The sequence below is a fragment of the Hypanus sabinus genome, chromosome 18, assembly GCF_030144855.1.
Source record: "Hypanus sabinus isolate sHypSab1 chromosome 18, sHypSab1.hap1, whole genome shotgun sequence".
NCBI lineage: Eukaryota > Metazoa > Chordata > Chondrichthyes > Myliobatiformes > Dasyatidae > Hypanus > Hypanus sabinus.
Genome location: NC_082723.1, coordinates 63,394,328 through 63,408,411, shown reverse-complemented (window position 1 = coordinate 63,408,411; position 14,084 = coordinate 63,394,328). Strand labels below are relative to the sequence as shown.

Genomic DNA, 14,084 nt, shown 5'->3' with positions numbered 1-14,084 from the left:
ACAATAGATTTAAAATTGAGTTGGTAACAAGATAACAATATCTTATTAAACTATCGGCGAAAAATGATCATATAATATCAATCTAATCTATATGGATTATACATGAAACGATTAAAAATAATCATCAAAAGAAAAAGAAAAAAATGTAAAATATAAGAAAAAATTTATATTTAAAGAAATAATAAAAAAAAACTAAACCTAAACTAACATGGGCAATAATAATAGTTTATAAGTATATGATAGTGTCAAAAAACTCCGGAACTCCACACCAGAACAAGAATAATAAGAGTAAAGGTCTGGAAGAAGTCAAATTAATTCATGTGAAAGTGTCGAATGAACGGTCCCCAAGTTTCTTCAAATTTAATTGATGAATCAAAAATAGTACTTCTAATTTTTTCTAAACTTAAGCAAGAAATAGTTTGAGAAAACCATTGAAATGTGGTAGGAGGATTTACTTCTTTCCAATTTTGTAATATAGATCTCCTGGCCATTAATGTTACAAAGGCAATCATTCGTCTAATTGGAGGAGAGAATCGACTATCATCTTCATTTGGAATACCAAAAATTGCAGTGATAAAATGAGGTTGTAAATCAATATTCCAAACTGAGGAAATGGTAGCAAATATGTCCTTCCAATAGTTATGTAAAGTGGGACATGACCAAAACATGTGGGTCAATGAAGCCACATCTAAATGACATCTGTCACATTGAGGATTAACATGAGAATAAAACCGAGCAAGCTTATCTTTAGACATATGAGCTCTATGTACAACCTTAAATTGTATTAAAGCATGTTTAGCACATATAGAAGACGAATTAACCATTTGTGAAATTTTTTCCCATTTTTCCGTTGAAATATTGTATTGAAGTTCTTTTTCCCATTCCTGTTTAATTCTACCTGATATCTCTGGTTGTATCTTCATAATCATATTATAAATAAGAGCCACTAATCTCTTCTGACAGGGATTTAAAGTAAAAATCATATCTGAAAAATCTATCAAAGTTGAATTAGGGAAGGATGGTAAAACTTTATATAAAAAGTTTCTAATTTGTAAGTATCTAAAAAAATTAGATTTAGGTAATTTAAATTTGTTAGAAAGTTGATCAAAAGACATCAAACCACCTTCAGAAAAAAGATCACGAAAACATATTATACCTTTCCATATACTAAAAACTTGATCTGTTAAAGAGGGTTTAAAGAAAAAATTAAGTAAGATAGGGCTATCAAGAACAAAGTTTTTTAGAGTAAAAAATTTACGAAATTGAAACCAAATTCGTAATGTATGTTTGACAATAGGGTTAGATATCTGTTTATTAAGTTTAGTTAAGTCAACAGGGAGAGAAGAGCCAAGAACAGAAAATAAAGAATATCCTTGTGTAGCGTTGCATTCTAAATTTACCCACTGTGGGCACAATGGTAAATCTAAATCTAATTTCCAGTATAATAAATTCCGAATATTATTCGCCTAATAGTAAAATCTAAAATTGGGTAAAGCTAAACCACCATCGTTTTTAGATTTCTGTAACTGTCTTTTACTTAATCTGGGGTTTTTATTTTGCCACACAAATGAGGAAATTTTTGAATCAACGCTATCAAAAAAAGACTCGGGAATAAAAATTGGTAAGGCTTGAAATAAATATAAAAATTTCGGTAAAATCATCATTTTAACAGCATTGATCCGACCAACCAATGATAAGGATAAAGGAGACCATCTAGTAGTAGGTTGTTGAATTTGATGAAGCATAGGTAAAAAATTCAATCTGAATAAATCTTTATATTTCTTGGTAATTTTTATACCTAAATAAATAAAATTATCAGTAACAATTTTAAATGGTATCCTGTTGTTCAGTAAAGTTTGTGCATTTAAAGGAAAAAGTTCACTCTTATCCAAATTTAATTTGTAACCAGAAAAACTACCAAATTGAGCCAACAAGGATAGAATAGCGGGAATAGAATTATCAGGATCAGAAATATATAACAACAAGTCATCAGCATAGAGCGATAGCTTGTATAATTTCTCATTACGGGTAATACCAGAAATATTAGGGGATTCACGAATAGCAATAGCTAAAGGTTCTAATGCAATATTAAATAATAAAGGACTTAGGGGACAACCTTGTCTCGTACCACGAGATAATTGAAAAAAAGAGGATCTATAATTATTCATAAGAACAGAAGCAACAGGTTTATAATATATTAATTTAATCCATGATATAAAATTAGAACTAAAATTAAAATTCTTCAAGGCATTAAATAAGTATGTCCATTCAACTCTATCAAAAGCTTTTTCAGCATCTAATGAAATAACACATTCTGGGGTTGTGGGTGAGGAAGTGTAAATTATATTAATTAATTTTCTAACATTAAAAAAGAAGTATCGGTTCCTAATGAAACCAGTTTGATCTCCTGAAATAATCTGTGATAGTACCTTTTCTAACCTAATAGCTAAAATTTTTGTAAGAATCTTAGAGTCTACATTTAATAACGATATAGGGCGATAAGATGCACATAAAGTAGGGTCTTTATCTTTTTTAAGAATTAAAGAGATAGTAGCTTCATAAAAGGACTGGGGTAGTCTCTTCTTAATAAATGCATCATTAAAAATTTCACATAACCAAGGGGAAAGCAAAGAAGAAAAAGTTTTAAAAAATTCTATAATATAACCATCAGGGCCAGGAGCTTTCCCTGAATTCATCGATGAAATAGCCTCTCGTACCTCAGCCATAGAAATAGGAGCATCAAATAAACTTCGATCTTCATCTATCAATTTGGGAATATTCAAATTGTTAAAAAAATTATCCATCATAGACAGATCACCATCAAATTCTGATTGATATAAAGATTTATAAAAATCTTGGAAGGTATTATTAATTTCTTTATGATCCGTAGTCAGATTACCATCTTGTTTACAAATTTTAATAATTTGTCGCTTAGTCGAAATAGCTTTTAATTGATTAGCTAACAATTTACCAGTTCGATCACTATGGATATAAAATTGAGCCCTGGTCCTAATTAATTGATTCTCAATTGAAGAAGATAACAGTAAACTATGTTCCGTTTGCAGTTCAACTCTCTTCTTATAAAGTTCCTTGGTAGGAGTAACGGAATAAATCTTATCAATTTCTTTAATTTTATCCACCAATAAAGCTATATCTAAATATCTTTGTTTTCTTTTACCAGCAGAATATGAGATAATTTGTCCACAAATAAAAGCCTTAAAAGAGTCCCAAAGTATTCCTCTGTCAATCTCTTCAGTATAGTTTGTCGAAAAAAATAAGTCAATTTGCTGTTTTATGAAGGTAATAAATTCTGGATCTTGAAGCAAAGTAGCATTGAGTCTCCAAGATCTAGTATTAATGAAAGAGTCCGAGATCTTGATAGATAACTTCAAAGGTGCATGATCCGAAATAGCAATAGAATCATATTTACAGTCAATAAGATCTGCTAATAAACGATGATCAATAAGAAAATAATCAATTCTAGAATAACTATGATATACATGTGAAAAAAACGAAAATTCTTTATCTTTAGGGTTCAAAAACCGCCATATTTCAGTAATTCCCGAATCGACCATAAAAGAGTTAATAAGTAAAGCTGATCTATTCGGAAGAGTTCGAATAGGTTTAGATCTATCCATCAAAGGATTCAAACAACAATTGAAATCTCCGCCCATTATCAAGATATATTCATTTAGATTAGGAAGGGTAGTAAATAAACGTTTAAAAAATTCAGGGCAGTCAAAATTTGGAGCATAAATATTAACTAAAGCCACTTTTCGGTTAAAAAATGAACCAGTAATCAACAAAAATCTGCCCTGTGGATCAGATATAATTTCATGATGTATAAACGAGATTGGGGGGTCTATAAAAATAGACACACCCCTAATTTTAGCAGTACAATTTGAATGAAATTGTTGACCCTTCCAGAACCTAAAAAAGCGTTGATTATCCTCCCTCCTAATATGGGTCTCCTGTGCAAAAATAATATTAGCATTTAGTCTATGGAATACTTTAAATATTTTTTTACGTTTAATCGGATGATTTAAACCATTAATATTCCAAGAAATAAAATTAATAGACTTATCCATCATGCTAATATTAATTGTATATACCATAAAAGGTTGAAAAAGACACATAACCCATAAATCAGGAAGAAGGAAAAATGGTACAGGAGCAACCGGAGAACATGACACTTCTACAATATTAATAATTTAAAGTTGGCCCATAAACTAAAAGCAAAAAAATAAAAAGCAAAAGCGTGAAAAAGATCCCTACCCCCTCCCCCCACCCCTCGAAAGAAAGCCAAGCGGCAGGCGCATAAACTAACACTAATATTAACCCCATTTCAAGATGGCGGCTCCATGAAAAGATTAAAAAAAAACTATATAACACCCAGATTTAAATATAGGGTTGCAAAAAGAAAATGTATATCAATCAGAATGAAAAAAAATAATATAATAAAACAAACGATCATTAATAAAAAAAAGTATAAACATTAAAATTTGAAAATGTAATATACCTTTAAAAAAGATTCCATGTTCAAATACAAGAAAAATGACGTTTCAAAAGCAAAGGCTTATGGGAAGAAGAAACGACATTTTGAAAAATCCATATTACAAAATATAAATGTAAGTTCAATGATCTATTAAAAAATTTTAATAGAAAAAAATGTTATCAAAATAGGATTAAAAAAAGATTTAATAGACACTACAATATATAATAAAAAAAAGACCAAAAAAATCCAAAACATTTGTCCCATTTCCGAGTGCAGGCAAACAGATAAATGTTTACAAAAAGTAAAGTCTTATGGGAAGAAGAAACGACATCTTAAAAAAAAAGTAAATCCTTATTACAAAATATAAACGTGTATATCCGAAACAGAAAAAAGAATAATAAAAAAAAGAGATATTATAAAAAATTAAAAGAGCATCTATAAATGATGGTGATAGTAAAAAAAAGAAACCAGACCCGTAGATCAGGATAAGAAGTTATAACCCAGCTTCATAGGTTAAAACTTAAAATGAAATGGCATCTTCTCTCCAAAAAATTTTCAGCATAACACATAGTTCAACTTGCACTAGAAGATCGATATTCTTCAACGAATTTCTTCGCTTCTTCCGGAGTATTAAAAAATTGCTGACTGTTGTCGTTCAACGTAATTCTAAGATTCGCTGGAAACTTTAAAGCTTGTTTAAGTCCAATCGAATGAATCTCTGCCATCACTGGTTTAAAAGCGATTCTCGCTCTCATTACTTCGAATGAATAATCCTCAACAATTCGAAATGTGTTGCTGTTGTGAGAAATCATACCTTTTTTACGAGCTAATCAAATTAAAAGCTCTTTCTCCCGAAGATAATGAAGGCGAACAATCACAGCTCGTGGTTTGCCACTCGCAGCTGAAAACCTCGCAACTCTATGAGCGCGGTCGATAACAGGTTTAGTGTGCAAACCTTCAGCACTGAAAATTTCCCACAATAATTTAGAGAAAAATTCAGTTAAATCACCGGACTCAACTTTTTCGGGGAACCCGATAATTCGCAAATTCTGTCTGCGAGATCGATTTTCAAGATCAGTAATTTTAAACTTATACTGATCTAATGTTTTAACAGTCGAGTGTACCTTCTTCTCCAGCGCTTCAATTGTACGTACTTTTTCGCAAATTAATTTTTCAAGAGTCGTGATCTTATCTTCATGCCGCTGAATATCTGATGCCTGCGATTGAAGCTTAGTATCAAGCGATCTAACAAATCCTTCGAGTTCAGGTATTTTCGTGGTGAGCTTATTTTCCAAACTTGCCAGTTTACTTTTCAATTTACTTTCTAGCCTGCTTTCCAGAGTTGCAAGTTTAGCGTCCAGAAGATGAGAAATTGTGTCGATGGATAGAGGATCCTTAGACAATTTCTTACTTGTAGCCATTTTATGTTTGACAAGATTAAATCAAATATTGTTTTAGAAAAAAAGAGTTAATCAAAGGTATCAACTCATATGATTAGGTTCGAAAAGATTTGATTAAAGGGTGATTATAGTTGAAAAAGTAAAGAGCACCTAAAAGGCAGATGCTTACGTCGCCATCTTGAAACTCCACCCCTATACTGATTTAACTACCCTGTCAGCTACCTCCTCTCCCATGCCTTTGTAGCTCCCTTTACTCCACTGTGATACTCTGATCTTAGTTTCTTCCTCTCAAACTGCAGGGTGAATTCTAATATATATTATGATCACTGTCTCCTAGGGTTCCTTTACATAAGCACCCTAATAAATCTGGTTCATTACACAACATCCGATCCAGAATTGCTTTTTCCCTAGTGGGCTCAGCCACAAGTTGCTCCAAAAAGCCATCTTGTAAGCATTCTACAAATGCTTATGGTGAAGATTCCGGACTAGACTGGAATCAAAGGGGATGCTCAACAACTGTGGCAGGGTTTAAATGCCATAACCTTCTACAAAGTTAAATCTAGCAATGCAGGGACAGCAGAGCTTCGCTTCCAGATGAGCTCAATACCTTCTACGCTTGCTTTGACCATCAGAACAGGGGGAACCATTACGCACCTCCATGTCTCCCCTGATCCTTTGGTCTCGGTAACTAAAGATGAAGTGCAGGTTACCCTCAAGAGAGTGAATCTAAGGAAAGTATCTGGTCCAGATGGAGTACCTAGTCGAATACTGAAGATCTGTGCTGTCCAACTGGCTGGTGTATTCACGGAGATCTTCAACCTCTTGCTCCGGCAGTGTGTGGTACTCAGCTGCTTCAAGCAGTCATCAATTGTACTGAAGGTATCCTGCTTCAATGACTGTCGCCAGTGGCCCTTATATCCACAGTGATGAAGTGACTTGAATCTGTTCTAATTCACCTATCGAAGCAACAGGTCTACAGCAGTGTCATCACATTGGCTCTTCACACAACTTTGGAACATCTAGAGAGCAAAGATGCATACATCAAGATGCTCTTTATAGATTACAGCTCAGCATTTAATACCATCATCTTCTCAAAACTAATCAATAAATTCCAAAACCTGAACCTCAAAACCCCCTTGTGCAATTGGATCCTCACTTGTAGATCCTAGTCACTCTGGATTGGGTAAAACATCTCCACAATTTCCATCAGCATGGGAGTGCCACAGCAATGTGTGCATTCTTCCTCCCCCCCCCCCCCCCCTCTACTGGGGGTTGGGATCCTGTGTGGCTAGGCACAGCTCCAACAGCACATGTAAGTTTGCTGACAACTCTAAACACCACTTGTGGGCTGTATCAAAGGTGGTGATAAATAAGCATACAGGAGGGAGATTGAAAATTTGACTGGTGTCATAACAACCTCTCACTCAATGTCAAGAAGACCAAGGAATTGATTGTAGACTTCAGGAGAGGAAAACCAGAAATCCATGAGTCAGTAATTATCAGAGGTGGAGAGGGTCAGTAACTTTAAATTGCTGGGTGTCATTATCTCAGTGGACCTGTCCTGGACCCATCCTATGAATACCATTGTGAAGAAAGCATGACAGCACCTCTGCTTCCTCAGGACTCTGCAGAGGTTCAGCACATCATCAAAAACCATGGCAAACTTCTATCGAAGTGTGGTCGAAGTGACTGCATTACATCCTGGTAGGGGAACACCAATGCTTTTGAGTGAAAAATCCTGCAAAGGGAAGTGGATTTGGCCCAGTACTTCAGGGGCAAAACCCTCCCAACCATTGAGCACATCTACATGAAACATTGCCACAAACAGCATCCATCAGAGGCCCTCGCTACCCAGGTCATGCTCTTTGCTTGCTGCTGCCATCAGGTAGAAGTTACAGGTCTCACACCACCAGGTTCAAGAACGGTTACTACCCCTCAACCATCAGGCACTTGAACAAAAGGGGATAACTACACTTGCTCTGCTTTCGGTGTTCCCACAACCGATCGCCTCACTTTTAAGGACTCTTTTTCACGTTATTTATTGCTATGAATGTCTGCATTTGCAGTTTGCTAATAAATTTTACTTTGAACTTTGAAAATTCCTTCTCTTGGGATCCACACCAACCTGATTTTCCCAATCTACCTGTACATTGAAATCTCCCATGACTATGTAACATTGCCCTCTTTTACATGCCTTTTCTATCTCCCTTTTTTAATCTGTATCTTACATTCTGGCTATTGTTCGGAGGCCTGTATCATCTCATCAGGATCTTTTTACTGTTATGGTTTAACTCTAGCCACAAGATGTAGAATCTTCTGATCCTATGTCAGCTCTTTCCAAGGATTTCTAAGAATTTGATATCATTTTTACCAAAATAACTACCCCACCTGCTCTCCTTGCCCTTTTGTGTCCTTGAACGTTAAGCGTTCAACTACCATCTTTCAGCTCCGACTCAGTGATGCCCATGCCATTCCTGCCAATCTCCAGCTGTGTTACATGATTATCTACAATAACATATACTGTGTACATTCAAGCTTTCAGTCCTGTATTTACTTTATAAATTTGTCTTCATGTTACTGGAAGTTAAATTCTTATCGCTTTCTAAAATGCCTTTTTATTTATTCCGATGTCTTGCTCCAACCTTCTTTCCTCTCTAACCCCTCCCCCCTCCCCATATGCACCTCTCTCCGCTGACAATTTTTATCATTGTACTCAACCATCTTTGCTACGTGTTACCTACTGCCCCCCCCCCCCCCACCGACTTTGTTTGCCTCAGTCTCGGTGACCTTTTCCATATCCTTGGGTTCCACACGACATCGGCCTCCTCCTCCTCATTGCCGCGTGAGACGACCTGACATTTGCACTATTACTAATGATCCTGTTTCTCATTTCAGTCAGGCTCTGAACGTTTCTGTGCATCTTCCAGTGCCCAAGGGAACAACAAGGTTAGAGCTTTAAATCACAGTTCACTGCGTTATGTTCCACTCCAGAATTCACCTGACACTCTCAGCAATAGTGAGGGATCCAGTCACAGAGTGGGTCACCTCAAGCTGCTATTTATTGTCAAGTCAGCAGTAGGACAAGTGATGGTGAAGAGGCAAGAATGAGATATCTGGCAATGTGGTGTGATCTGGGGGCTGGGATCCTGTAATGTGCAATGATCTATAAAAGGGATGGCATTATGTAATGTGCTGTGGTCTGTGTTAACAGTGTGTTTATGGGGTGGGGTCCTTTTTGGTAATGTGCAGTGGTCCAGAAGTCTCCCCCTTTAGCAGAACAAGAATGCCCACAGTGCTTCAGCTGTGCTCCCTCCAAGGCCCAGCATAGTGGTAGTATGTTCTAATACATCTTTAATTTGCAGCTTCTTCCTCTTGAGATCAAATGCCATTCTCCATTTGCTGTTGTCCAAGGTTTTCAGTGACGCGAAAAACAATACTGGGTCTTTTATCATTTAGAACAAGGCTCAGTATTTCTTTGTCCCACTTCAAGTTTCTCAACTCTTTTTGCACATTCTGTCACTTATTTTGTATCATCAGTAAACTCGATTACATTTGCTCCTCCCAGTCATAGGTTTTGAATCATCAGGATTCAGGCATTGATCCCCATGATACCCACTGCTCATCCACCCTGTTACTAGAGAAGGGTCTGTTTGTTCCATATTGACAAGTTACCCAATTCTATCTCATTCTCTGACCACCTACATGGGGACTTTATCAAGCACCCTCTGAGAATCCAAGTGTGGCAGTTTCACTGACTCCCCCCTCCATCTGATGCAACCTCAAAGATTTTTGGGGTATGATTTCCCCTTCATACTTTCTGTCTTTGTCTGGGAACACTGCTATTTGTGCTGCATTTTCCCTGGTGGCTTGGTAGGCCTGTTTTCAGGAATAGCTTCTTCCCCTCTACCATGATTTCTGAATGGACATTGAACACTACCCTCACTACTTTTTTATTTCTATTCTATTTTATAGTTAAGTTACTTACTATAGTTCAGGTTTTTTTTTGCATTATGTATTGTGCTGCTGCTACAAAGACAACAAATTTCATGACATATGCCTGATTTAACTTCTGATTCATTTTCTTTCATACATTTACTTTTGTTTAACCTGCAGGAACTGTTCCTGAATACACCCACGAATATCCATTAACTCTGTAGTCACTGCTGTTAAAGGTCTCAATGGAGGTGATCAGGTTATTGGGGTTTATCATTCCATGGTTTGGTCCTGTAACATGCTGTGGTCAGAATAGGGTTTAGATCATTGTTCTTCAGCCTGCAGCAGGGTTTCACCTTGCAATGTGTTACTGTCTGTTCTAGTGACTGTGAATGGTGACTAATTCTGGCCTATGTTTCAGCCTCTCCCAGGAACTAAGCAGTCCTGATCAGTCTGCTGAGTTGGAGGTTGACACTAGGTCCGTGCACTGGCAGATCCCCACCTTTCCTGGAGGCTCACAGTTCACTGCACTGTTCAAGGTGAGAGTGCTGGGGTAGGGAGCTGTGCCACACTGTTGGGAACTACAGGCTCAAAGCATTTGGAGATTAAACAAAAAAGAAATTTGGTCTATTCTCTACTTGGGAAGGAGTGATGATGCTGTCAGTCCCTTCGCTGAGCAGGGACACTTGGACAGGCAGACCCATTCCCCTGGTCTCAATGTAGTTTAGTGGGGTGAGATTCATGGCAAAAGGTAACCATGTTCACATTCCTTTTGTGCAGCTGGAGGTCCCTGGACTGAGTGCCTCATCGTTGCTGGAGCTTGGCCCCGTCTGCATGCAGTTTGAGCTACCCATGACAACCTGCTCAGGGATACAGGTCCGATTCTTGCGTGTGACTGCCTCGCAGGCTCCACTGCCTCATCGCTGGGTCCGCTACGTCACACACAGCAACTCCTATGTTATCCGCATTTGAAGTACTAATGAGAATAGGTTTTCGGGGAGGTGCAACTATCCAGGAATGCCCAAGAATTGAGCCCCATCAATGTAAGGAGGCCACTTAATCAGGTTATTGCGGCAGTGCTATTCTGTCAGAGAAAATTACCTGGGTAGTGATCACAGAGCCATCCTGATGAGTTACTGGGACAGAGGCAATGATTCCATCATTGCTGTGCTTTCAGAACAAATGTACATTTAATGTAAATAAGAATCTTTGAGTGTGTGCATTCAGTATAATTTATGGAGGATGGAAACTAGAGTCCAGTCAATATGGCTTTGAAGCATGTGTGATGTCACAGGCATAAGGATCTCTGCAGCAGATCAGGAGAGGAAGGGAAGTGTTAGAGCAGCTGTGATCGGGAAGAAATGTATTTGTGAGCTGGTGAGTTTTGAAGGATTGGTTTGAGGGAGGAACGAGGGGATTGGCAGACAATAAATAGTGAAGTAATTAAAGTTACAGATGTGCACAAGGCCAGAAATGAAAATGAAGAGTGATCTTACAATTGTACGGCAAAGAGGAGTTACAGAAGTAATGAAGGGCAAGGACATGGAGGGGTTTTCAAACAAGGGTCAGAACTGAGCTGTTCCTTAACTGCAAATATCACTCAGCAAGTATGTTTGAGTTGGATGATCATGTACAGGCAGCAGAGGGGGTTGGATGGGCATGGGGCAGGGGAAACGGGGTTAGAGTGAGAAGATTGTTGAGATTTGGAATGATCAAATTTAAGAGTGACCATGATACAGAAAGGTTTGAGCAGCTGAAGAGGGGCAGCAACAGATCAGATGTATGTCCTGAAAGTTCAAGTTGGTGTCAGAATGAAACAGAACCAACATTTTGAATAAAAAGGAAAATCTTAAGTAATTAAGCTGATGTTTAATTAAAACTAATCCTTTCATTCTGCACATGGTCTACATGCTGATTCTTTGCTTGGCACTGCAGTTTTGACACCAATATATAAAACAAAAACTGGTCCATGCATTGTCTTTGAACCTATCCCTCTTACTGTATTCGCTAGTATTAGATATTTCAACCCTGGGTAAGAGATACAAGTCTATCGATACCTCTCAGTTTTATAGACTTCTCAGTTCTCCCCTTGTATATATTAAACAATCAAAGTTTGTCCAACCTCTCCTTATAGCAGATATCCTGTAATCTTGTTAAACTTCTGTACCCTGACCAAAGTCCCCACATCTCTTCTGTAACAGGTTGACCACAATGTACAGTAACCAGAATTTTACAAAGCTGCAATGTAACTTATTGACTCTTGTACTCAGCGTCTTGACTAATAAATGTAACATGCCATATACCTCCTTTAGCACTTAATCAACTATGGACATATCAAATCCAGAACAAAAATGTATAACCACCTGGTTCAGTAACAGCTTGCAGGAAGATGAACAGGGAGTGAGTAGAAAGCTTGTGGTTAGAACAGACATTTTAGAGTCACCAGGTGGTGTCACTTTAAAGTTTGTAAGTGTCATATTGTGTAATCTTGATGACAAATAGATCCAAAGAAAAATCCCATACCAGTCAGAAATATTTTTCCATCTTCTCTCAGACACTGGCAAATGTACCTCAATTCTTCCTGAAATCCAGGGGGAAAACCCTCATTTGCATGGTATCTGTTGGCAGTTTACCCCTGGTAAAGCTGAACTGCACTTCCTCTGCAGACTACAGTAGTATGGTTTCACCTAGTCTATAAAATTTGTTTTACTATCACTGGCCTTGGGTCATTACAATGATGAAATGTACACAATCCCCCGCTGCTTCTCTTTGAGCTTCCATGGTCCATGCCTTTGTGAGCAGATCTGTTCCTATTCCAGCCCACCACCCATGCAATGTTTGTGATTCAATGCATCAATCATTGGTGACGTTTGATGACAAACAGAAAGATCCAATATCATAGCTCCACATACTTCCTTCTGAAACCCCAGGACTACACAAGGACAAAGTAGAGGGGCTTGGGTGGGGAATATGGACAAGGTTAGTGAGAACAAAGTAAGGTAATGTACTCATTCACAATGATGCATACTGTAACACTTCGTTAAAGGTGATAGGTTGGGTATTGTTGATGTTCAATTGTATTGTTGATGGACCTGGCTGTATTACTTTGAGGTTATTACCAGTGTAAATGGTACATAAGCCTTTATAACAATAACATTTGATTACAGGAGTTAGAAAATCCTAGTTAGAGCAAGTCTTGGGAAGACCATATCTAGAGTGTCATGTGATTTAGTCTTTTTGCCTTCAAAGACAGTGCAAAGATTCACAAGTTTGATTTCCCAAACACAGTGATGATAGAATATAGTTGTGATCCACTGTTTAGAAAGAGAGCTCTCATTGAAACTTCAGGGCTAGATAGCCAAATGCAGGAAAAACAATTCCCAAATGGAGGCTAGTTTCAGATTGATTTTTTTCCTCCTTGAGGCTTGAGTAGTGCAATTCACTACCCTTGAGGAATTTAAAAGAGACAGGTTTTTAGACATCCAGGAATATGGCAATAAAAAATTGGCCATGATCACTTGAATATTGATGTAGGGTTGATGAACAAAATAGCCAATTCATACAATTTCACACTGTCTTCACCTCTTATGCCAGATTCTTAATTCAGTATCAATCCCTCTGATGCTGTCAAATACCTGTGGTAGTCCCCGTAAATAACTAATGGTATTAGACCAGGCATTCAGACTCCCTTCCCCGATGACCCTTCTTTAAAGTAAATGACTTGTTAAAGTTTAGCATCCTTTCCCGATGCCAGGACGGATATTAATTATATCCTTTAGCAAAGAAGGGTCATTCAGGCTTTGACCCGAGAGAAAAATTCAAATCCTGTACTTAAGTACTCAAGTGAAGCGGTAATTTTAAATTGCCTTTATTAACAAAATGTAAGGTAAACTGCAGAAACATTTTTACAACAGAAATTTACAAACACAAATTAACTATACAAAAGAAAAGACAACCCATATCCTAGGTCTGAGAAGCCTTAATCCATTACTTCTGCCTTGTGATCTCATGAACTACAATTGCAGGTCAGCAAGTACAATTAAACAAGTGGCACAGCAGAGACTCGTTTCAAATGTAAATCCCAAATTAATGTACAGCAATCAAAATTAAAGATGAGTTTCCAGCAGCTTCAGAAATCCTAAAGACAGAAAAGGCAGAATTGAAGACAATGCTCATGGTCAACATTATACAGACATCCACAGAGTGCACAATCACAGTGATAAGTAATTACCTTCTAACTCTCCCCCCCCCCCCCA

At 37.3% G+C, this 14,084-nt stretch overlaps 2 protein-coding genes across 6 annotated transcripts in view; one reads left to right on the top strand and one right to left on the bottom strand.

Annotated features, from left to right (window-relative positions):
- Positions 1 to 12,128, top strand: part of ap4m1 (adaptor related protein complex 4 subunit mu 1) — a 33,440-nt gene extending 21,312 nt beyond the window's left edge. For both annotated transcript variants that reach the window (XM_059994514.1, XM_059994513.1), the window contains exons 13-15: positions 8,791 to 8,841; positions 10,250 to 10,367; positions 10,609 to 12,128. In XM_059994514.1, the coding sequence (XP_059850497.1) occupies positions 8,791 to 8,841; positions 10,250 to 10,367; positions 10,609 to 10,800 (361 nt within the window). In that variant the 3' untranslated portion in view covers positions 10,801 to 12,128. The remainder of the gene's footprint in view (positions 1 to 8,790; positions 8,842 to 10,249; positions 10,368 to 10,608) is intronic.
- Positions 12,129 to 13,688: 1,560 nt separating this feature from the next.
- The window catches only part of LOC132407672 (cohesin subunit SA-2-like), a 98,017-nt gene continuing 97,621 nt past the window's right edge, over positions 13,689 to 14,084 (bottom strand). For all 4 annotated transcript variants that reach the window (XM_059994509.1, XM_059994511.1, XM_059994510.1 and 1 more), the window contains exon 37: positions 13,689 to 13,966. In XM_059994509.1, coding sequence (XP_059850492.1) covers positions 13,958 to 13,966 — 9 coding nt within the window. In that variant the 3' untranslated portion in view covers positions 13,689 to 13,957. The remainder of the gene's footprint in view (positions 13,967 to 14,084) is intronic.